At 35.9% G+C, this 22,091-nt stretch overlaps 1 protein-coding gene across 9 annotated transcripts in view; it reads left to right on the plus strand.

Moving 5' to 3' along the window:
- Nucleotides 1-22,091, plus strand: part of HECTD2 (HECT domain E3 ubiquitin protein ligase 2) — a 70,376-nt gene that overhangs the window by 44,371 nt on the left and 3,914 nt on the right. For 4 of the 9 annotated variants that reach the window (XM_064595011.1, XM_045878404.3, XM_064595012.1 and 1 more), the window contains 12 exons: nucleotides 1,281-1,390; nucleotides 3,083-3,231; nucleotides 3,996-4,119; nucleotides 6,504-6,600; nucleotides 9,698-9,805; nucleotides 10,646-10,778; nucleotides 11,922-12,010; nucleotides 15,416-15,574; nucleotides 18,775-18,849; nucleotides 19,473-19,560; nucleotides 19,646-19,752; nucleotides 21,049-21,164. In XM_064595011.1, the coding sequence (XP_064451081.1) occupies nucleotides 1,281-1,390; nucleotides 3,083-3,231; nucleotides 3,996-4,119; nucleotides 6,504-6,600; nucleotides 9,698-9,805; nucleotides 10,646-10,778; nucleotides 11,922-12,010; nucleotides 15,416-15,574; nucleotides 18,775-18,849; nucleotides 19,473-19,560; nucleotides 19,646-19,752; nucleotides 21,049-21,164 (1,355 nt within the window). Of the gene's footprint in view, nucleotides 1-1,280; nucleotides 1,391-3,082; nucleotides 3,232-3,995; nucleotides 4,120-6,503; nucleotides 6,601-7,506; nucleotides 7,651-9,697; nucleotides 9,806-10,645; nucleotides 10,779-11,921; nucleotides 12,011-15,406; nucleotides 15,575-18,774; nucleotides 18,850-19,472; nucleotides 19,561-19,645; nucleotides 19,753-21,048; nucleotides 21,165-22,091 lie in introns of those variants that run through there. The other 5 variants (XM_064595010.1, XM_045878406.3, XR_010412514.1 and 2 more) reach the window with 5 other exon arrangements.

Consider the following 22,091-nt stretch of genomic DNA (forward strand, 5'->3'; position numbering starts at 1 on the left):
TGAGAGAGACAGATTCGTAGATACAAAAAAATAAGGTCCAGACAAATGAAAAGCAATTTTTAGTTTGTATTATTTTTTTGAGAAAGAAGTATGTTATTACATAGCTAGCATACTGCTTTTGTATTAGTCTTTACAATTTACAAAAGGTGTTTGTGTATATTATTATCTCATTTAAAGGTAAGAAAAATTATGTTAAATAAGATACAGTGTTTAGTTAAATATTATGTCCAATAAAAGGAAATATGGACAGTAGGAATAAAAGAAGGGGGAGAAAGGAAAAAAGTAAAAGTGGGAAAAAGAAGTTAAGTAGACAAGAGGTAGTTGAAAGATATAAGAAGGGAAAGTAGAGGGTAGGAAGGACAAAAGCAAAACTAGAAGAAAGGGAGGAAATGTATGTAGATAGTAAAAGCTAGAGAAATGACAACCGAGGTTCAGATTTTGGGAGTGAGACTGTTAGTCAGCAGTAAGCTCTGCCCATGGTACCTTCTCACGAGCACCACTTGGGGTGGCTCTCAGCAGGAGGCACTCTCTGATTGTGAATTTGTCCTTGCCAGGAAGTCAGTTTTGTGAAAAATACATGGTGCTCTCTTAGTTCCCACAATTTCAGTTTATTTTTCAATGATACTATTTTTTTCCATGAAGTTCTGAAATGCACATTGTGATAAGAGTTTAGGTTGTAGAGATGTAACTAGAGGCTTCGAGCAACTACTTCGGTGTCCCTTTGACATTCGAAAGTTGTCCGAAGCTGTGATGTGGCTCTCTCCTTGTTCTTTGTGAGACATGCACCTAATTCATCTCACAGTGGCAGAAGTTTCACAACCAGCTTTTACTTCATTTTTCTAGCATTCTTTTTTTTTTTTTAATCAAGGAAGAACCAGGTTTTTCGTTTAATTGGATGATAGTGATTGGCACAGAGCTAGGAGCCTTACATACATTTTCTTTTTTACTACTTAGAACAAGTAAGATAGCTATTATCATTCCTATTTTAAAGATGAGGAAATTGAGAATCAAAGTTTAAGGAACACGCCTAAGTGATAGAATCAGTCCTCAGACCCAGATTTGTCTTAATTTCAAAGCTCATGCTCTTTCTGCTATACAGCCAAAATCGAAATTTCTGTTAATTAAATAATTAAACAGATTATTGTTTTATAGGATTTCACCCAGTATTTCATAATCTCAAATTTAGTTTCCTAATGTACCACTTAGTTCATTAAGCTTAGTGTCTTTCCTTTCACACGTTAACAAAATTTTAACACAATTATCTGTCATATCTTTTTCAGAATCCTCAATTCAGTAATACATCTACGTATGTCATCTATGCTCACTTGCTGCGACAGATAGCTGCCTTAGTGGAAGCTGATCATCATTTCCTGGTTCACTGGCTTAAAAAGTAAATCACTCTGTCATATTAATAAGAACTCTTATAATCGTACAGTTTCAAGTTTGATATTAGTGATTTTATAATAAAATATATTTAAATGTTTTCAGGTCTTTAGAAATGATCTCCTAATTAACAGTACTTCAAAGCCGATTATAAACATATACCTCAGTACCACAGAGAGGGTAATTAAAAATCTGTTTTTAAAGCAAGTAACCATTTTGCTGGTGCAAACTGTTATTGAGGTTTCTATCCACTGCTTTCGCTTACTACACAGCACCTGCCTGTCAGTGGTTTTCGTATAGCTCAAGATGGTGACCGGATTTTCTCAGATACTATTTCAATTTGTGTCTTTTTATTTCCTATCAGTCTCACCATTACTTACATAGTGCCTTTTCTTTTTTTTTTTTTTTTAAGATTTTGTTCATTTATTTGAGACAGAGAGCATGAGAGGGAGGAGGGTCAGAGGGAGAAGCAGACTCCCTGCCGAGCAGGGAGCCCGATGCGGGACTCGATCCCGGGACTCCAGGATCATGACCTGAGCCGAAGGCAGTCGCTTAACCAACTGAGCCACCCAGGCGCCCTACATAGTGCCTTTTCAATCAGTCTTGATATCAGTCAGTCTCACCATTACATAGTGCCTTTTCCTTACCTAATAACGTCATCATAAAATATAGATTAGCCATCAACATGAATTTATAAAAAATACAGTCTGTTTTTTCATAGAGCTATACTCACATAAACAATGACTTTTCTCCATGATTGATAAAATGTTAGAGGCAAAATATTTTCAGAATTAATTTTAAATAAAATCGGCTCTCATTATTCATGGTATTTATGTTCTATAAAGTCACTGCTAACACTGAATTAACAAATACTGAATCATTGATCCTACAGGACATAACAGGGTTAGGTTCCTATGAGCTGCTGGTCTAGCATCCACATCAACCGATAAGTACATGATCTTATTTTTACTGCATTGCATGTAAAGACATCTTATTTAATAGAAGTTATTGATTCATTAGCATTGAACTTGCGACCAACAGCACTATGACTAATGTCTGAAGAAATTTTATCTAACACAAGTTTATTCTCCATAAGGTACCTCACATTCCTCTTGTGCTTTAGGAACACTAGACAGAACTTTAGCACTACATTTTGGGAACCATTTTAAAACACCAGAATTACTAATTAAAAAGCACAAAAATGTGGAAAATATGACACTAAACTGTAAAGAATACTCATTTACAGTATGGGAGCTAAAACAAGAAGGCAGAGTGTTTCTTTGTTCGACCTCAGCTGGGAATATGCACATCTGGCAACTCACATTTTTTGCCATTCTGCACATCTGCAAATGACCGTGACTGAAAGATCCACTAATATTGATTTTGGGGTTACAATTAAATTTTAGGAAGTAGGCAAATTTGCAAATACTGAGTCTAAGTAACAAGGATTGACTGAATATTGAAAGCCTTAAAAATGAAATGCCTAATGCTAACGTTATAGTAATTTTGGTGTTTATTTCTTATTTAAGAAACAATACTCCAGGTAAGATTTGCATCTTTTCAAATATTTGGCAACTTAAGAAATAGAATTTGGGGGGATATTCTCAAATTTTATGTGTACAGGATACACTTTGATAGCTAACATATAGCCAAAATAGAAAATGTGATTTGATTGGAATTATTTCAAAATCTTTACCAGATTATCCCAGAAGAGGTTCAAACAGTTGGTAGAGAGATTGCTGCAGTTTATTTCTTTGCGCCTGTTTCCTGCAAAGCCTGAAGAATTTCCACCTATAACAAAGTGTTCCTGGTGGATCCCATCAGCATCCAAAGTGTTGGCTTTACTTAGTAGGTTTTATTACTCTGTCTTCTCTTTTGTTAAATATTAGGGACATTTCTGTAAGGATCTCAAAGTACTGTAGAGGCATTCTTAAATTTTAAAACCTTCCTTTGAAGTGAAGAGTTGTGATTTTTTCCTGTTTTGATAATGGATTTCACATTTAATGTATAGCATGAAAAAGCTTTATGCATTTTATTGGGCAGTATTCTGTATTCTGGCCATCTGCTGCATGTGACCTGCTAAGTAGAGACCCTTAAGAAACAGGCACTTGTGTTGATTCCCAAGAACTCCTAGGAGAGAACACACTGATGGAAAAGTAGTGTAAAGAGGGGCTCACCTGTGTACTCCCTTTACTATACTGTTCTAATCCCCACCACAAGCTGTTTTATAAAAGCAAGAAATGATTGGCTGCATCTGAACCACAATTTTTTTAAAAGATTTTATTTCTTTATTTGAGAGAGAGAGAGTGAGCACAAGTAGGGGAAGGGGCAGAGAGAGAAGCAGACTCCCCCACTGAGCAGAGAGCCTGGGTTGCAAGCTTAATCCGAAGACCCTGAGATCATGACTTGAGCCGAAGGCAGACACTTAACCCACTGAGCCACCCAGGTGTCCCCTGAACCACAATTTTAAAACTACTTTTTTAATTAGGAGCTACGGTTGGCTTAAAATAGGAATTTCTAGATAAAGTCTATCTGGTGAGCATGAAAATGTTCTTATTAGAATGAATCATGCACATGTTAGAAAAGATCATTGTTAGAATTTATCTTTACAGATACTGCAAACAGTTTGGTTCATCCTCCCCTTATTCCTTATACTGATTTCTATAATTCAACATTGGATCACATTGATCTCATGGAAGAATACCACACCTGGCAGAGCTTTGGAAACTCTCACAGGTACAATCAGAAGCTCATTTTGATTACTTACCTAAATGAAATACTATTCAAAATAATGACTGGATGTTAAATTTGTATAAATTTAAGTATGCACATATCTTTATATATAAACTTATAGTTTAGATATCCAGCCCTGAAACATCATTATATTTCTTAAAGCATTTTCTTTTTCTTACATTTTGAATTTATGTACATGTTAATTTGGTTTTGGTTTGATTAACAACATCTTTTCAAGAAGGGCAAAGTTGTATCTTAGTATGCAAGTTTCTTATATCTTCTTCTTTTTTATGCTGTCATCCAGTCCAGGGGTCACAAACTTTCTCTGTAAAGTACTAGATGGTAAATATTGTTGACTCTTTGGACTTTACGAACTCTGGTATACCTCTGTAACACAAAAACAGCGTTAGACAATATGTAAATACACAGGTGTGTCTGTGTCCCAGAAAACTTTCTGTACACAGGTGGTAGACCGTATTTGTCCCATGGGCCATAGTTTGCCAATGCCTGTTGTAAAACAGTCGTCACACACATGCGCACATACACACGTACAGTTCACTCCTTTTCTCCTTCATTCTGTAGAAAAGGTGGTTGTCCCTTATCCACAATATAAAAAGAATGGGAGTTACAGCGAAAGGGCTTCACCACAAATTATTTACTACAATAGTGTAATAGGTTTTCAAAACACCTGACCAAACTCTTTAATATGCTGCACCTATATCCACACTCACAGTTTGGATTAAACCAGCATGACTATGCCAAACGTAACTTTTTCCCAGACCATGTGATATCTTAGAGAGTGTGTCTGTTCTAAAGGAGACTTAAGAGATATGGTAGGGATATAAGTAACCTCAAAACCCCAGATTAGTTTATAAATTGGTTCAATCTGCCAGGGACCCTTTCTGTCACAATTGGCCCAAAACCATAGACTGGCCTTCTGGACATATCTCAGTCCACATCTGAGCACTCAGAACTAAACAAGAATTGTTTCTGGGGACTTGGTTCTGTCGGATGGGTATTTTCTTGACAAAGTGTATTTATTTTACAAAGACACTTTTTTCTCCAACCTTCATATGATTACAGTGTTGTAGACAAAACCACAAAACAACTCCAAGAGTTACTGTGCATAGTTCAGTGACATCTTTTGATACAGAGCTCTTCTAACCACTGTGCCACGGCACCAGTGTTCCGAGAAGGAGCTACAGAGGGCTTGATCCTGTGATCCTTTCAGTTTGGGGGAAGCCAGCCTGGACTGAGGGGGACCTGGAGCCCGAGGGCAAGTCACCTCTGGCAGTGAGCAGCCACGTCTGTTTATTTCAGTGTGTCACACACGTGGTATCCTTTTTCTGTGCATGACTAGGGAAGGGTTGAGCCACACAGTTTTAAAATACATAGTAAGACCAAGATATACTCTACGAAGCTCACTGCACTTCTTTCATTTCCAAATTTTTAGTTAGCACTTAGTGATTCAAAACCATTACACATTAGTACTGAACAACTTTTCTTAACAATTGCGTTCTGGAGAAAGCTGTTTTATTTGTGGTTCGCACTAGGGCCGTAGTCTCCGGTTTCATCCTCATGCCTTCTTCACACCCAGTGCTTGACTATAGTTGGATGGATTCCAGCTGTAACTGATGGAGTCATTGCAGCCACTTCCGCTGGAGTCGGCCTCCTGAAGTGTCACTGTCACCTACTAGTTCTCTCTAAATGCATTTTTCTCTGGGTAGTTTGTGGCTTTTTTATGTAACACGGGATCAGCTCTGAAGGGAGGAAGTTAGTTATTTTCTTGACCTTTGATCATTATGTCGTGTCTTTACAAATACATACCATTTCATACTATTACACCATTAAACGCAATACCAGCAGCAGCATACTTTTATTTTATGGATCTTAAATTTATTACTTTGCTTTTTACTACTGTAGTCATTGCTAGATTTCCTCATTTCTGAAGCTTGCACACGAGAAATATCCATGTAATAATGGATTTTTATAATTTCTGCACATGAACTTTCTGTCCTCATCCTCCTTTGTGAGTACTTCTGCCTCCGGGTTCTGGCGTTGGCCATATTTTCACAGGTAATGATCTACAGGTGACTGTACATAAACTGAAATGAGTTGTGTAAACCACATACGTGGTTAGTACATTTCAGAATGTTAGATGTAGCTTCCTCTAGAGAGTGAGCACACAGCACATCTAGTAATGATATGGACTTCACAAGGCTGTGGGGATTAAAAGAAGTGATGCACATAAAGTCATTTTGTAAATGGTAAAACACAATACAAAAGTAATGTTTTATATTGTTAGGAGGGGTACCTTAGATATTCCCTTAGTATAATTTTGCTAAAAATACACCATTTTGCTTTTTCTGTTTTCACTTGTTGAGCAGGTTTTCCTTCTGTCAGTACCCATTCGTTATTTCTATAGCTGCAAAAAAAATCATTATTCAAAGAGACTCAGAACAACAGATGATAAGCATCGCAAGGGTAAGCCAGCTACAAAAACATATTTATGCTGACTATAATCAATATAGTAAATAATTTAATAAATAAATCAAATGTCTTGTGAATTGTTCTAGCATAATCAGGAAATGTTAAAAGTAAAAATTCATTTTATAACTCCCTCCAAAAGTGCTTAAACCTGTTCATGATACAGGAAAGAGATACCCCTCATCATATTATAAATAGAGCCGGAAGATTCAATACCTCTCACAGACCAAAGTACTGGGAACTTGTTGGACATCATGCCATGGATACCATATTCCAGCTCCACGGTGGCCAGCAGAGCACTGGCGGATATTACAGCGAGCATACCGCTCAAACTGCTGCCGCATGTTCTAGGCTTTATGAAAATCAAACAGGAACAACCCAAAAATTAGGAGATGTACAACCTTGGGAAACTGAGAAATATGTCCAGGAGAGGTGAAAGATGTTTTATGGATTCTTAGGAAACCAAAAGGCATGGAGACCTATAGAAACTGGGGTAGCAGCCAGACTGGCTGTAGGCAGACCACCCAGCAGGATGAAGTTTATCTCTGGGCCTGTCCTTACATGTCTCAGCCCAGCACAGGAAAACTTACGTATGCTATCTAAGAGAGATGGACTGAGTGAGCAGTTTTTCTTTTATTAGAGCTCTAGACTATACATTTCAATGCCCATATATTTTGAGTATCTGCTTTCGGGACACTCACTACTTTAAAAATTAGAGGGAAGGTTGGCAGTAGTCTTAAAGAGATCCTCAAAATAAAAAGAAATGATTTCCATGTCTTGTCCAAGAATATAAAAACATTCCTAAAGTATAAATTATAATACTTTAAAATGCTTTAAAAAATAAGAAATGTTTATTCTTCGGTAATTCAGTTCCCAGAAGGTGAGTATTTTTTTCTATCACAGAGCAGGACAAAAGAGTTGAGTGACTGGTGACATCCCAGAGCCAGCTCACACTGACTATGAGAATATTAGAAGAAACGTTATTGCCTGTGTGTACCAAGGGAGTTCCAAAGCCACTCTACCCCCCTGAAAAGTAAATTTAAACAGGTATATTTGGCATCAGAATTATTACTTAATCTCGGGTAGATATTGGCTCAAAGATTAGTCTATACAGCTAGTCATTTGGCAGTTTCTGTTAGCTGCATCTATGCAATTTCATGTGCCTTTTTAGTACTTTTTTACTTTGGGCTATGACTTTTTTATATTTGTAAAAAAAAGAAAATCTGAAGAGCTAGAAGTTTATCTCCGTTCCTCTGAGCAGTTTTCTGCCATGTCACTTACACCTAAAACATCAAATATCTCCTTTTATGGAATTTTCTTCTAATTAAAAGGAGAGTGGCAGCTGTAGGCTCTGTCACAGGCTGTCTTCCACCGAGCATGGACACAAGTGAGGAGAGATTGAAGAGTTAAGTGGCATTATCTGTTCTTATGGGTGTTTCCCAACATTTTAACTTGTAAACAGCCACACCACTTAGAATTAATGGCTGGTGATTCTATTGACACAAGGACAAACAGCCTTACAGGTAGTTAATGTAAACAAGAACTTATATGGTATCTGAAGTTGCAAAAGAGATTCCCCAACCAAAAAGAACTTCCTCATCAGACTGGATCTAAATTCTACCTTCTAGGGATTACTTCTTTCCTTCGAAGCATTTTCTATTCAATATTCCTGATGGGAAGAGTAACCACTAAGCCTTGTCTACCATTAGCATCTTAGTATAAATTTGTTTGCTGGATATTTCCAGTGTGGTGGCTTTCCAGGAGCTAGACTATGAACATAACATAGGAAAGGGTAGGATAATAGGCCCGTAACGTAGGATACCATCCCAGGAATAGAGATCTATCTGAGCATCAGTGGGAGAACCCAGAGAAGAAGAAAAAAAGCAAAACTAATAAAAGCCTTTAAATTAGAGAAATGAAGTGCTCTGAATTAGACTGTTTTATTATAGTAATCTACAAAATCATGGACATAGCCTTATACAGATTTGTAGTATTAAAATTTTATCTACTAAAGCACTTCACTGCATTATTTAAAATGTCTGAAGTGTCATCTCTAGTCTACAATAATTTTTCTTTCCTACCAAAGAAGATGAAGTAGTCTGATAAGAATTATTTAATTAAATTAAATTCTATAAATTGTACAAGCATGTAGACTTCCTATGATACTTAACTATTTCTAATAGGTATTTTTAATGTGTTTTTTACATACTCATTACTTATATTTTGAAAAACCATAGATTTTTTTAAATTACCCCTATTTCCATTACCCAGACATTTCCATTACCCAAACATAACATACACAAACTGTTAATATTTTAGTAAATTTTCTGTTGATATTTCTTCTCTATATTATCTTTAAAAGGCAATAGAGTTGAAACAATTTTGTATACACACTTTTGTTCCCTGCTTTTTTCACTTGTACCTTTCTTAAATATTTTCCATGTTATTTACATAATTATAACCATCCATTTTAATAGTTGTATTATATTACATTAGATAGATACATATATTATATATTTCTAAAGTTTTGCTTTTATAGGTAGTGCTGTGATGAGCATATTTTTTTTTCACTGCATATTTTTTGTGTTTAGAATTCCCAGAAGTGGAATTATTGGGACAAAGGGTATTAACATTGTTAATGTTTCTGATAAATGTTGACAGATTACTTTCTAAAAGTAGATTAACTGTGCTTTTCCAGTAAATTCAGTATCTAAAAAGCTTAAGCCAGGTTCATCATCAATAGTATATACCTCATTTCAAATGTTCCCATTTTATGTTTATACTTACTAAACAAATAGCGTTGCTATTTGAGAGATGAGACATATGGAAACTGTAATGCAACATTCTTTACTATAGAAGGTGAATTATTTTTGGTCCTATATTTTGAACCCCCCTTTGGTTACCATTGCTTCAAAATGAAAAGATATATACAATTAATATATAATAATAATTTGTATAATTGAGTTTATGAAAATATTTATATGAGAGATGGCATAGAGAAGGATATAAGTGATTTTTACTACAGTGCTAAAATGTTTTAAATGAAATTATAGTTTAAGTAAAAGTACAAATGTTTGCTTTCTTTTTTAAATAGCAAAGTCTGGTGGATAAAGTATCTCGAAGACAGAGACCTGATATGAACATGTTATTTCTAAATATGAAAGTAAGACGGACACATCTGGTTAGTGATTCGCTTGATGAGGTATAGATCATTTATTCCAAAATGGTACTAATTGATTAAAGCTTTAAATAAATTCTACAATATGGTGTATTACTAAAGTCTTAGTAATCTGTTTTTCATTTTTGTATGCCAGTAAGTGTGCTTCCTCATACTCTGGTACCATCATTAAAATCAGTTGTGTATTCACATAATAAGCCTTATGTTCATTATTTATATGTTTATTAATGGTTTGTTGTTAACTCCCCAGAAAAGGATTTTATGTAGAACACTTAAGTGAGCAATTTGTGTTTCTGAATATGTAACTTAGATTCTGGACCCACCTTTGTTTCTTGTTGGGTATGTAACAAGTCATTTTAACTTCTCCAGGCCTGAGATTACTCATCTTTAGAATTAGAGGTCTGACCTCCAGGGGATATTGAGTGTACTCAGGCCCAAACCTACTTTGTTTGTACGGAGCTTCATGTATGTACAGTGCTTCAGCCAGATCTTCATGTGGCTATTATAAGATAATGGCTAATTTCATTATGTGATTTTTAAAATCAGGAAGGAAAGTTAAAAGGAAATGAAATATTTTATGATATAACCTGCTAAATTAAAATCTTGGAGGCAATATGATACCAGGAGACAGGAACTTTGGGCAAGGTACTTGACCCTCTAATTCTTTCTCTTGATCTCTACAACAAACATAATAATGTTTAATTCACACAGTAACTAACAAATTATTGGATGAATGGATGGAGTGAGTTTTGTGACATTGTAAATAAAGATAAAGATTGCCTAATGCATTTCCCAGAATTAAAAAAAGTTAATTTCCTTTTTACTGCCCTTTGTTCTTCTCTACCATATAATTTTTTCAAATAGTTAACCCGGAAAAGAGCAGACTTAAAAAAGAAGCTGAAAGTTACATTTGTAGGGGAAGCTGGTTTGGACATGGGTGGCTTGACTAAAGAATGGTTCCTTCTTCTAATTCGCCAAATTTTTCATCCAGATTATGGTGAGTATTCAGTTTTTATGAACAGTGTTTCTTTATAATTGTTAGATTAAGTAGGCACTCTTATTTTTAACCTACCCTATGACTTTATAGATTTTTTTGTCAACCATAAATGTTGAGTAATTTAAGGATTGTTATTTACATTTTTAAAAGTGAGCAAACTAATGATTGAAATGTTCATTATCTTACTGGGAATCCTACACAATAAAGACTGAAAGTATATATTTGCAAGGCAGCATCCTCATCTTTCCTGAATAAACTAAATGCATAAAAATTTGTCATTGAAATAAAGAACATTCAGAATTTAAAAACAAGACTGTAAGGGCGCCTGGGTGGCTCAGTCGTTAAGCGTCTGCCTTCGGCTCAGGTCATGATCCCAGGGTCCTAGGATCGAGCCCCGCATCCGGCTTCCTGCTCGGCGGGAAGACTGCTTCTCCCTCTCCCACTCCCCCTGCTGGTGTTCTCTCTCTCGCTGTGTCTCTCTCTGTCAAATAAATAAATAAAATCTTTAAAAAATAAATAAATAAATAAATAAATAAAAATAAAAAATAAAAACAAGACTGTAGTTTGCTCTACACTAATATTTGAAGCCTCTTTCACTAGATTTTGAGCCATTTTGATAAATAAGAATTCATTAATTAATTTTTAAGACAAAAGTAAGCTTTGAAATTTAAATTTTATCTTATTTAGAGAAAACACCTATATAATCCTTAGTGTCTATAAAAGATTTTTCTTCAAAGAGAGTTTTAAGTGTTTTTCTTACTCTTTGTTTTGTATATATGTATATATAACCTCTTTCTGGCAATGGAAAATAGAGATGACATGGATGAATTAAAATCTCCAGATAATCCTCAAAATTAATTTTGATCATAACTTATAAAACTATCGTTTTTATAAAAGAAAATCAACTGATTTAGTTTTCTCTTTTTAACCCATTTATGCCCTTGGTTCAGGATGCCAATAAACAGTAAAATGCTCTTACACATCATTGTGCATATATTTTATATATTTTAACATGAAAGATGGTCTGTAATGGAACTATTGCTGAAATGTCTTGCTTCTAATAGGTGAGATATTATGTACATTTTTAGTACTTTGATTTTTTTTAATCAGTCATGCTAATGAAATTATGTTTCTTTTTTTCAGGCATGTTTACATATCACAAGGATTCACACTGCCATTGGTTTAGCAGTTTTAAATGTGATAACTATTCTGAATTCCGATTGGTTGGAATTGTATCCTTTAAACGTTCCACTAGGAGGTGCTAGTACACTAGAGATTTTAAATTTTATCTGAATTTCGGAAAGCTGTTCACATTAAGCCTTTTATTCAGATTTAACATTCTTGTCAAAATTACTAATAGATTTTCAATTATTTGCAGTATCACAGCTGTATGTCACCAGACTTAATTAATTAAAAGGAATTATGAATTTTTTATATTTTTCTCTGAAAAGATCTCAAAATAAAAACAGTTATTTCCTATTTCATATATTATCTAATTTATCAGAAAATTAGGACATTTTTAAAACTAAAGTATATTTTCCATTCTTAATGAGCTATTTTTCTGTTCTTTTACTTTGTGCTTATTTTGCTTAGTTTAATAAATTGAAATTGTGGAAATTAAATCTAGGTCTTTAATATGCCCTTAACTCTGGAAACGTCCACACAAATTAAAAACTGAATGGAATGGGAATATTGAAAGTATATGGCATTATTGTATAGTGTTTTTAAAATTATATAAATCCCTGTGCCATCCTCTGATCCCTATCAGGTGTAGTGGAGATGACATTCCTGCATTGGGTAGGGGATTGGAAAAGATACCTGCCACATTAACTTTTTTAATTTTAAGAAATATAATTGTCTGTGGAAGAAAGGAGGGAAGAGTAAATAAATGAGCAAGCACTGGAGATACCTATGTTAAAAGAGGGGAAAATATCCAGCTTTAAAATGTTTACCATCTAGCTGGGCAGATGACCACCAATTCAAGGTCATCTGATTCATGACTCTTTGACATTAAGTGCTAAGGAGTTCTGAGAAGGAAAAGAGTCAGTGTATTCTTCCCAGACAAGGTAGAGGTTTAAAAATGGAACAGTTCTATCTGATTAGCACAGGGCTGGAGAGAGTAGGACACAGACTTAGGAGAATGGCTAGAAACCAGGCTGCATTGTCCTGGGCTTGTTACAGAGAAGTGTGCAGGCCTCTTGATTGAAGCAGAGGGCACCCTGAGTTACAGAGGACACCTTGAGCAAAGGAATCAGGAGTGATCTTAGGGCTTGGAATGTTCAGTTGCATTTGTTGAAATAAATCCTGAGGAATGTATGTTAAGATTGGGAAAGTGGATGGAAGAAAAGTTAGCAGGGAGAAAACTGCACATTAAGATGGTGAACTACTTTGAAATTTTATATATGTCGTCATGTCCAAAGGTCCAGAGCACCAAGTTCCACAATCTGGAGTGCTCGTCAGTTCTTAGACGTCTATATTTATAGTGTTATCTACAGTAATCATTTGTTGAATGTTTCAGTTTCATTGAAGGCCTGAGTCACCAATACTTCTCACTACACTACGAGCTATTTGAATTCCCTGATATATATGTTTGTCATACTTTACATTCTTATCACAGCTTAGATTTGGATGATATTTTGACTTTCTAATATTTATAATGCAGTATTAGATCTTATTTAGCTTAAATCACATTTTTAGAATGGTGCTATCCATAAAATCATAAGTTTACTAATTGGCTTCTTTTGCAGTAGGCACTAGTTTCTATTGAATCATTACCCAAAAGAGTGAGCACATTAAGAATATTTACATATGCTGCATATTTCCAGTTAATTAATTAAATCTAAACTTAAATGATTATAGCCACTACTATCTCATTATTATGTGTATTTATCTCACATGCACACTCACAAAAATACTGTAAAAAGTGAGATTGATGCCCAGAAAGCATGATAATGTATAGGAAATATATAGGAAAAATGTGACATGATAATGGATTATGATCATGTAAGTAGGTGATAGATCTAACAAAGGTGAGAAGTAAAAATTGAGAACACACATTCTATATTGAGAAAATATAGTTGGTTCTGTACATATTTTCACTTTAAGTTTCAGGACCAGAGATTTGTTGTTCTAGTAGTCCAGCCAGCATTGCATTCCTAATACTTCAGTTTTAAATATAGTAAGGCTTCGGAGTTTACAAGAAATGTTATATAGTGAAACCTGTAATAATAATTATAAAATGTTTTGAAGATTGCATGAAGAGCCGTAATATAACAATTTTTTTTAAACTAGAAATGCTTTCACCAAAAGGGCCATTGAAACAGGGTTTTTAAAATCTACCCTGTTTGCACCACCTGATGCCTCAGTGGTCCAGCGGAATTTCCCCATCCTCGTCTCGTCCTTGCTTCAACCAGCATGGGCTGACTTAGTGTGAAATGAAACACTGTAGTCTGCATATGAAACTGCCCTGTGGCAAATCTTACGGGGCTACTTCCTCATCTGCTAAGAACCTGCCTTTAGGGTTATAATTTTTTTTTTTAAGTTTTAATGAAAAATGCTTAGAACTTGTCCCTGTGGTAGATGATCATAAATGGTAACCATCATAGTATTATGGTCACTATCGTTGTTGCTATTATCACAAGTATGGAAGTATATGAGATCTCATTTTCAGTATCTCTCTCTAGAATACAATGCTCAGTCTCTGTTGATACAGTTACCTATAAAATAATATATCTATTCCTTAAATTACTATTAACTTTCATTCTGCCTTGGCAAATTGAAATACTCGTTGTCTTCCAATTTTTAAAAATTATTTTCAGTAATTTATCCAGCCCATATGTTTAGATTTCCTTTTGAGCCTATAAAATTAATGACTTCTTTAATAACTTGATATAATACTCTTTATTTGACAGCTGAAATATGACATTTAAAACCCCTCTTTCAGCAAATGGATAAGTTACATTCTGCCATATAAGTAATAAATAAAATGTAATTGGGCAGCGTTTATATATATATAACATCTGTAGTTTTTAACCTCAACACTTTGGGTACACTCCAAGTAATAAAAGCCTTTCAAGTATTTCTGTAGGAGAGTATTTGTCTTGTTAGCCTATCAGTAGCGTGTGCGTACATCTGCGTGTATGTGTGTGTAATTGTCCGTGTCCATATGTTTATTCGGTTCAGCTCTCTTTACATAGTCTGTACTTAGTTTTAAAATAGTTAAAATGATAACCAAAATTAGTAGTGTATTCTGCATTGGGTTCTGAAAAAATTGCTCCTTCTAATTATAAAATCACCAACATCATTTAAATTTAGAATAAATTTAGAAAGTGTTTTCTTGTATGTCAAATAATTTATGAAATGTCTGAAATTGCTGTCTGTTGTGATCTTAGATAAATTTTCCTGGGGAAATCATCAAATACTATCAACCGACCCCGCCCCCCTTTTCACATGACTTTTGGTAATCAAGGAATTATATTCTGTAAAATAAAGGGAAAATAAAGAAAAAGAAGTATGTGGGATTAATTAAAATCAGTGTTAGGTCTGAAAGAAGTATGTAAGAAATAGACTGATGCATAATTCAAAACTCATTTGTTGTCATGGATTTTATGTTAATGCTTAACATTCAGTATGCATAGCTTATGGGACTAGCTGTTTATAACAGCATTACCTTGGATATTCGTTTCCCCCCCTGCTGTTACAAGAAATTATTGAGCCCTCCCATCATTCCTAATGATCAAAATATACCAGTAGGCATCTGCAGTGTGACCACTGACGACTTGTGTCAAATTATGCCTGTAAGTATAAAGTTATTAGCATCTTATTCCTTAATGCTAAATCATCTCTCTTCCACCTGAAGTCTTTCTCCTAATGCTATTCTTATTTTTAAATATAGTTTCCCTCTACCTATGCTACCCATCTCCTTCTTCATCTAGCTTTCTCCTTCCTCCTAGAGAGAGATCACCCACTTTGCTGCACTCCTAAGCTCTTACAGCATAGCAGAACAGGCTTTGAAATGAGAGAGATAGAGATTAGAATCCAGGCTCTGCCACTTACTAGCTCAGTGAACTTGGCTAAGTTGTTTAACCTTTATAGCTCTAGTTTCCTTATGTGATCAGTGGGATAACAAAACTTATATACGGAGCAATTATATGAGATAATAAAGCCCTTGGTACTTGATTACTTCTGTGGATTCTTATTAAGATGATACTGTGCTATATCAGTAACAGTGTCTGCAAAAACATCTCCAAAATAAATATAACAAATGAATTTCATGGTACTGCCTCTTATAACATTCCTCTGTTCAGAAATTAGATTTCTCATCATCAAATTTAATCAAAGATTAAAATTTAGTAGAGGAGGAGATACTATACATACCCTTCTGATAATCCCCTATAATAATATTATTTTTTACAGCTGAGTTTTGATAACTGTTGGTCAGCAGAAAATTCTTGGTAATATCTTTAGCAAATAGCCTAGATGTGGAGAATCTCTGTTGCTAAGTATTCCTATCTAAATATCCCTGTGTTTTAATGATCCAGGGAGTTTGGTGTAGGAGTTGCCTTCCTGTGGAAGTTGAGAAATCTCTCCAGAACATGTTTGGTTAGAAAACTACTCTTCATACTCCCCAGGGGGTTGATATCAGACACATTTTTGGAAGTTGGGTTTAGGATATTTTCAATTAAGGGCATAAATCCACATTTTTGTAAGACTTAATAGTGGGGCGCCTCAGTGGCTCAGTCGGTTGGGCATCCAACCCTTGACTTTGGCTCAGGTCATGATCTCAGGGTCATGAGATCGAGCTCCGAGTGGGGCTCTGTGCTGGATGTGGAACCGGCTTAAGATTCTCTCTCTCCCTCTGCCTCCAGGTGCCCCCCCCCCCCCACTGGAGCATGCACACTCTCTCAAAAAGAAACAAAAACAAAACAAAACAAAAATGACTTAATAGTTAGAAAAATAGTATGATGTGAGAGTGCACAAGTTAATAGAGTGGACTCTGATTAAGAAACTGAAAGTTTGGGGTGCCTGGTGGCTCAGTTGGTTAAGCACCTGCCTTCGGCTCAGGTTGTGATCCCAGCGTCCTGGGATCGAGCCCCGCATCGGGCTCCCTGCTCGGCGGGAAGCCTGCTTCTCCCTCTCCCACTGTCCCCTGGCTCGTGCTCTCACTCTCTCTCAAATAATAAATAAAATCTTTAAAAAACAACGACGACAACAAAGTTCTCCCTTCTATAGTCTTGTATCTGCAGCACACCAGCTATGACTCTGGATTATTCACTTAATTTTCTTACCTGTAAAATGTTGGGAATAGACTAATTTCTGAGTACCATCTCATTTTAGATTTTTGTAATTTTTTTAATTGCACATACTAAGTTTCTGTCAAGTTTTTTACCAATTTTCTAATTTTATTACTAGTTTTTGCCAATAAATTGCCTAATTTTATGATTAAAACTATTCAAATTTGACTCATTTAGAGCCAGCTTTTTTTTGGTTAATAATGGAGATTTTATGAATGACTACACTGAAATATTATTTTATATTATGGAGCTGAAGTTTTCACTGTGCTAATTTCATATTCTTATGTTGGCCCTTTAATAATGAATCAAGATTCCTACAGCGTGGTGCTAATAAATGCAGTAATATTCCACTGTTTCCTTAGACAAACCACCAGGATTGTCCTGCGGCAACAATAAGAAATCTTCCCAACCTTAACTTTGTGAAAATTACTCTTGAGGGTTTTAGTTCAGAACAGAGGAGACTCGAGCATATCCTTGAATCAGCAACTGTGATATCTCTTCTGCTTAAGTCACTCCCAAATATGTTGTATTAAATAGGGCCAGGAAGGGTATTCAAATGGTGTGTAAAAACAGTATTCAGTATATTCACACACTCTTTATCTAATTATAGGTTTACAAAATCCTAAAAAGTTTATACAGGTAATTAATAGTATTTTAGAAATAGCATATTATATTTAAGAGTCTAAGATTGACAATATAGGTAAACAAAAAATAATTCTCCACAAAAATAGGGGTTTGAAAATACAAAGTCTGGAAATAAAGGGCCTATAATCCCAAATAAAACGGATCTGAATACATAACTTCATAACCTATTGACTTTGTATTTTGTCATTAAAAATTTCATCTCTGAAAGATGATGGTAAGTCCTTTCCCCTGGGTTCACCTGGTAGTCTCTGGAGTTCTTAAAAATTGCAAACTCCCAATTATGATTTTCAGCATTCATGATTTTTATTAATAATTGAAGCAAATGATGACAGTCATGCCATATCTATGCCAGCCTAGATTTGTATAAAAATTTCTGATTTTAACAGAATGGAAAATGTATTATGTATTTAAGATCATTCTGTGCTGTTGTTTACCTTTTCCTCTAATAGTTAAAAATAAATTAAAACTTTAATTTTGTTCATAAAACCTGAAAAATATCTTTAGATATTGGGTCAGTTTTTCTGTTTGTAAATCTTTGTTCACGGATATCATGAGTTATAGGAAAATACTACTTCTGCTGTTCCCAACTCTGGGGGGAAGAGAAGGGCACTGTAACCGAAATGTAGAAACCATGTGGCATGTATGAACTGTGTTTTGATGCTTAAAAGATGAATCCTAAGACAGCAGATTTTTTAAGAATATACGTTGAAAAATACTACGAATTCATAAATAGTAATGTTGCTGATAGCAGTGAATTATGATGGAGACTGTGCTCTTCACTCACTGCATAAGAACAGATTCGAGTTATGCCTCTGTCATGTGAACTGGATGTTTTCCTCTTCCATGACTTCCCGAGTTTTTCCGAGCCTTTCACGTGGTAGAAATCATTAACAAACATTTTGTGCCCTGGAAAAATATATCCCAAATATTATCTTTAGTTCAAAATCTGAAAGAGTATATCTACTCTATCTCACATGAGTTCACTATGGTAGATCTGCTTAACTATTTTAGGTAATATTGTTTGATTAAAAACACAGGTAACAGATTTCTTTTTACAGGAGTTGGCCCATGGGTTAAGTGAACTCCTATCCTATGAAGGCAATGTTGAAGAAGATTTCTATTCGACATTCCAGGTACCGTTAAGGGCAAATAGCTTTCCGTTAACCAGGTATTTCATATATGAAAAATGCCATTTGTTATTCAATATCTATCATTAGAAAAGAGGAACGAGGATTAATCAACACACACCATCCCTTATCATAAAGGTTCTTAACCTGATAATGCAGAGACAATACAGCAGACACGTGTAGAGGACCAGTCAAGGAAAGTGCCTAAAGAAACTCCCCAAGGGTGCAGGTACTCTGCTAGGCACCTGGCATATTGACTTAATTCAGCCACCTTCTCAGAGCTTTTCAGCTTCTAAAAAATAAGCCTCTCCTGTAGCTTCAGTACAAGAAGTTAGGAGCAGAAACTAATGGATCAGACCAAAATGGTCTCATTTCCTCTCCCCTAACAGTAATTGGGAGATGGAAGTCAGAGTAATCCACAGAGCTCCAAAGACCTGAGTGTTACCTAAACGGCCACATAAGTCGATGAACAGCAGTAAGGTGTTCAGCTGTGCTCTACGGAGAGGGTTAAGTCCCTGCAGTTGGGGGGGGGGGGGGGCGTGTTCTTAAATTTTTATGAACCTGTTCCTGGAAGCCTATTATTATATTAACCATACCAATAGATATCTTGTGTTGGAATCTCCCAACAGGTTTTTCAAGAAGAATTTGGAATAATTAAATCCTACAATTTAAAGCCAGGTGGTGATAAAATTCCAGTTACCAATCAAAATAGGAAAGGTAGGTAGACACCATTTCTTAATTGAAATGCATGAATATTTATCATTTACTTTTACTGTCTGATGGATGTAAAATTGCCTTCCAGAATATGTGCAGCTTTATGTTGACTTTCTCCTCAACAAATCCATCTATAAGCAATTTGCTGCATTTTATTACGGATTTCACAGTGTGTGTGCTTCAGATGCCCTGATGGTGAGTTTAAAGCTAAATGATGCTTTCGATGTTGTAATACTTTGATAGTGACAGGTAAGTCCTTAAATAGATAAGCTTCTAAAATAGGAAATACTTTTTACTTTTTAAAGGTAGAGCTAGAAGTAAAAAGGGCTTTCTCGTTTCAGCCTTAATTCCGTAACGGGAGAAAAGCCCAGTCAACTCCCTTTTTCTTTCCTTGAGCTCTGTCTTACACTATGTCTTTCGGGGCTTTAAGAATTTTCCTGAAGAGTAGATGAAGAGATCCCATCGGCTCAAGTTCTCAATACTGAGGGACAAAGCACAGAAAACAGAGTTAACATGTAAGCCCCAGGGCCGAAGCCACAACTTCTGATTGAAGAACATATTTATAACTGCTTCCTGCTGCAACTCTGAGTTACCTTTTACCCATAGGAAGTAGTGTGTCCTCAAAGTCAGGATGAACTCTGGTTGGTCTGACATGCCTTAGCCAGGTGAAGGTGGGTCAGTGCCATTTAGCACACCATGGCAGATAGAAGTCAGTGAGAGTCTTCTCAAGAAGCCCTGCTCTCCGCCAGCTACGCAGGGGGCGCTAGTCATGCCACGGGCATCTCCCCTCAGTTTTAGTATGTGCGTTTGGAGGAAGGTCTTGGTCTTCCATCTGAGTTATTGTTACAGGAGAGAACTGGTTTTAAGGTAACCTCTGTCACGTTTTTGTTGTTAGAAGCGCCTTTGAAAAAGGAGCACTTACATTGAGCTCTAACTGGGTTTTGTCTGTGACACGCTGCTACTTGTGGGGATGGAGGGAGGGAAAATAAGAATTAAATGGCACAGCATGGTCTCTGTTCTTAAGTTTTAATCTCTTTAGGTGAGGGACAACTTATGTAGGTGAAAAAACCAGTGAACTACACGAGGCAGACTATAACCAAGTACCCAAACTCTACAGTGCCCCTAGGAGGCATGTGGTCTATTGGAAGGAGGCTGGAATAAGCTAAGAGAGTTTCAAGCAGGCCTGAGGGGGTGGGGAAGAGTTGTCATTTGAATTCATGCTTAGTCATCTGCTTGTTTTTCTGGCAAACTGCTCATTACTATTTGCAAAGGGAAGAGCCTCATAGTTTGACAAGATTTATAAATTTTCAGGAGCAAAAATATCTTAACCTCAGGAGAAAACTAAAAATGGAGATTTTTCCTTAATAAAAATGGCTTGGTTTACTATAAAGAAGTCATATGTTTTGTAATTTGATTCAGTGAAGATAGTTCCAATTTCATTTTTTTAATCCTCACTTTTTATTATCATTTTTGGAAAATAATTATTGGCAGCTGCTTCGTCCAGAAGAGGTTGAAATTCTGGTCTGTGGAAGTCCCGAACTGGACATGCATGCTCTGCAGAGAAGTACTCAGTATGATGGCTACGCAAAAACAGACTTAACTATAAGGTTAGCACATTCTACTTCTGAGAGTCAGCTTGCCGGAGAGGGGATGAAAGAGAGTGTAACTTATTTGTATCATTTATAATCTTTGAATCAAGTAAGTTAGCTGAAATATTGTAGAGTCCCACACTGCCTTATTTTATCTTTAGAAAGTAATGTGAGAATATTAAATATGAAATCACTTAGCAGTCCCCTTGGGAGAAAATGATATAAATAAGTTTATACAAGAGTATAGAGATTCGTTTTTAAATCTTTTTTTAGAGAGAGAGCGTGTGAGCTGGGGTGGGGCAGTGGTAGAGAGAGAACCTTAAGCAGGCTCCTCACCCAGCGCAGAGCCCAACATGGGGCTCGATCTCATGACCCTGAGATCATGACCTGAGCCAAAATCAAGAGTCAGATACTTACCCTACTGAGCCATCCAGGTGCCCCAAGATTTTACTTGTTTAAAAAATGACTTGGGGGGTGCCTGGGTGGCTCAGTCGTTAAGCGTCTGCCTTCGGCTCAGATCATGATCCCAGGGTCCTGGGATCGAGCCCCACATCAGGCTCCCTGCCCAGCGGGAAGCCTGCTTCTCCCTCTCCCACTCCCCCTGCTTGTGTTCCCTCTCTCGCTGTCTCCTCTCTCCGTCAAATACATAAAATAAAATCTTAAAAAAAAAAAAAAAAATGACAGGTTCTAGAATTTCAGGGATGCTATACTAAATAAATAGCATTTTACTAGCATTGTGCTGAAAAAAAATAAGGCTTGTAAATTATAGAGGAGAAGAATGGCTTTTGTACTATCTACTGTTGGACTACTTTTATAATTCTATAAAGATGTTACTTTTGGGGTGCCTGGGTGGCTCAGTTGGTTAAGTGTCTGACTCTTGATTTCAGCTCAGGTCTTGATCTCAGGGTCGTAAGCTCAAGCCCCGCATTGGGCTCCATGCTGGGC

Source organism: Mirounga angustirostris, unplaced genomic scaffold, assembly GCF_029215605.1.
Source record: "Mirounga angustirostris isolate CCGP_5_RB_7025 unplaced genomic scaffold, mMirAng1.0.hap1 SCAF_6, whole genome shotgun sequence".
Classification (NCBI taxonomy): domain Eukaryota; kingdom Metazoa; phylum Chordata; class Mammalia; order Carnivora; family Phocidae; genus Mirounga; species Mirounga angustirostris.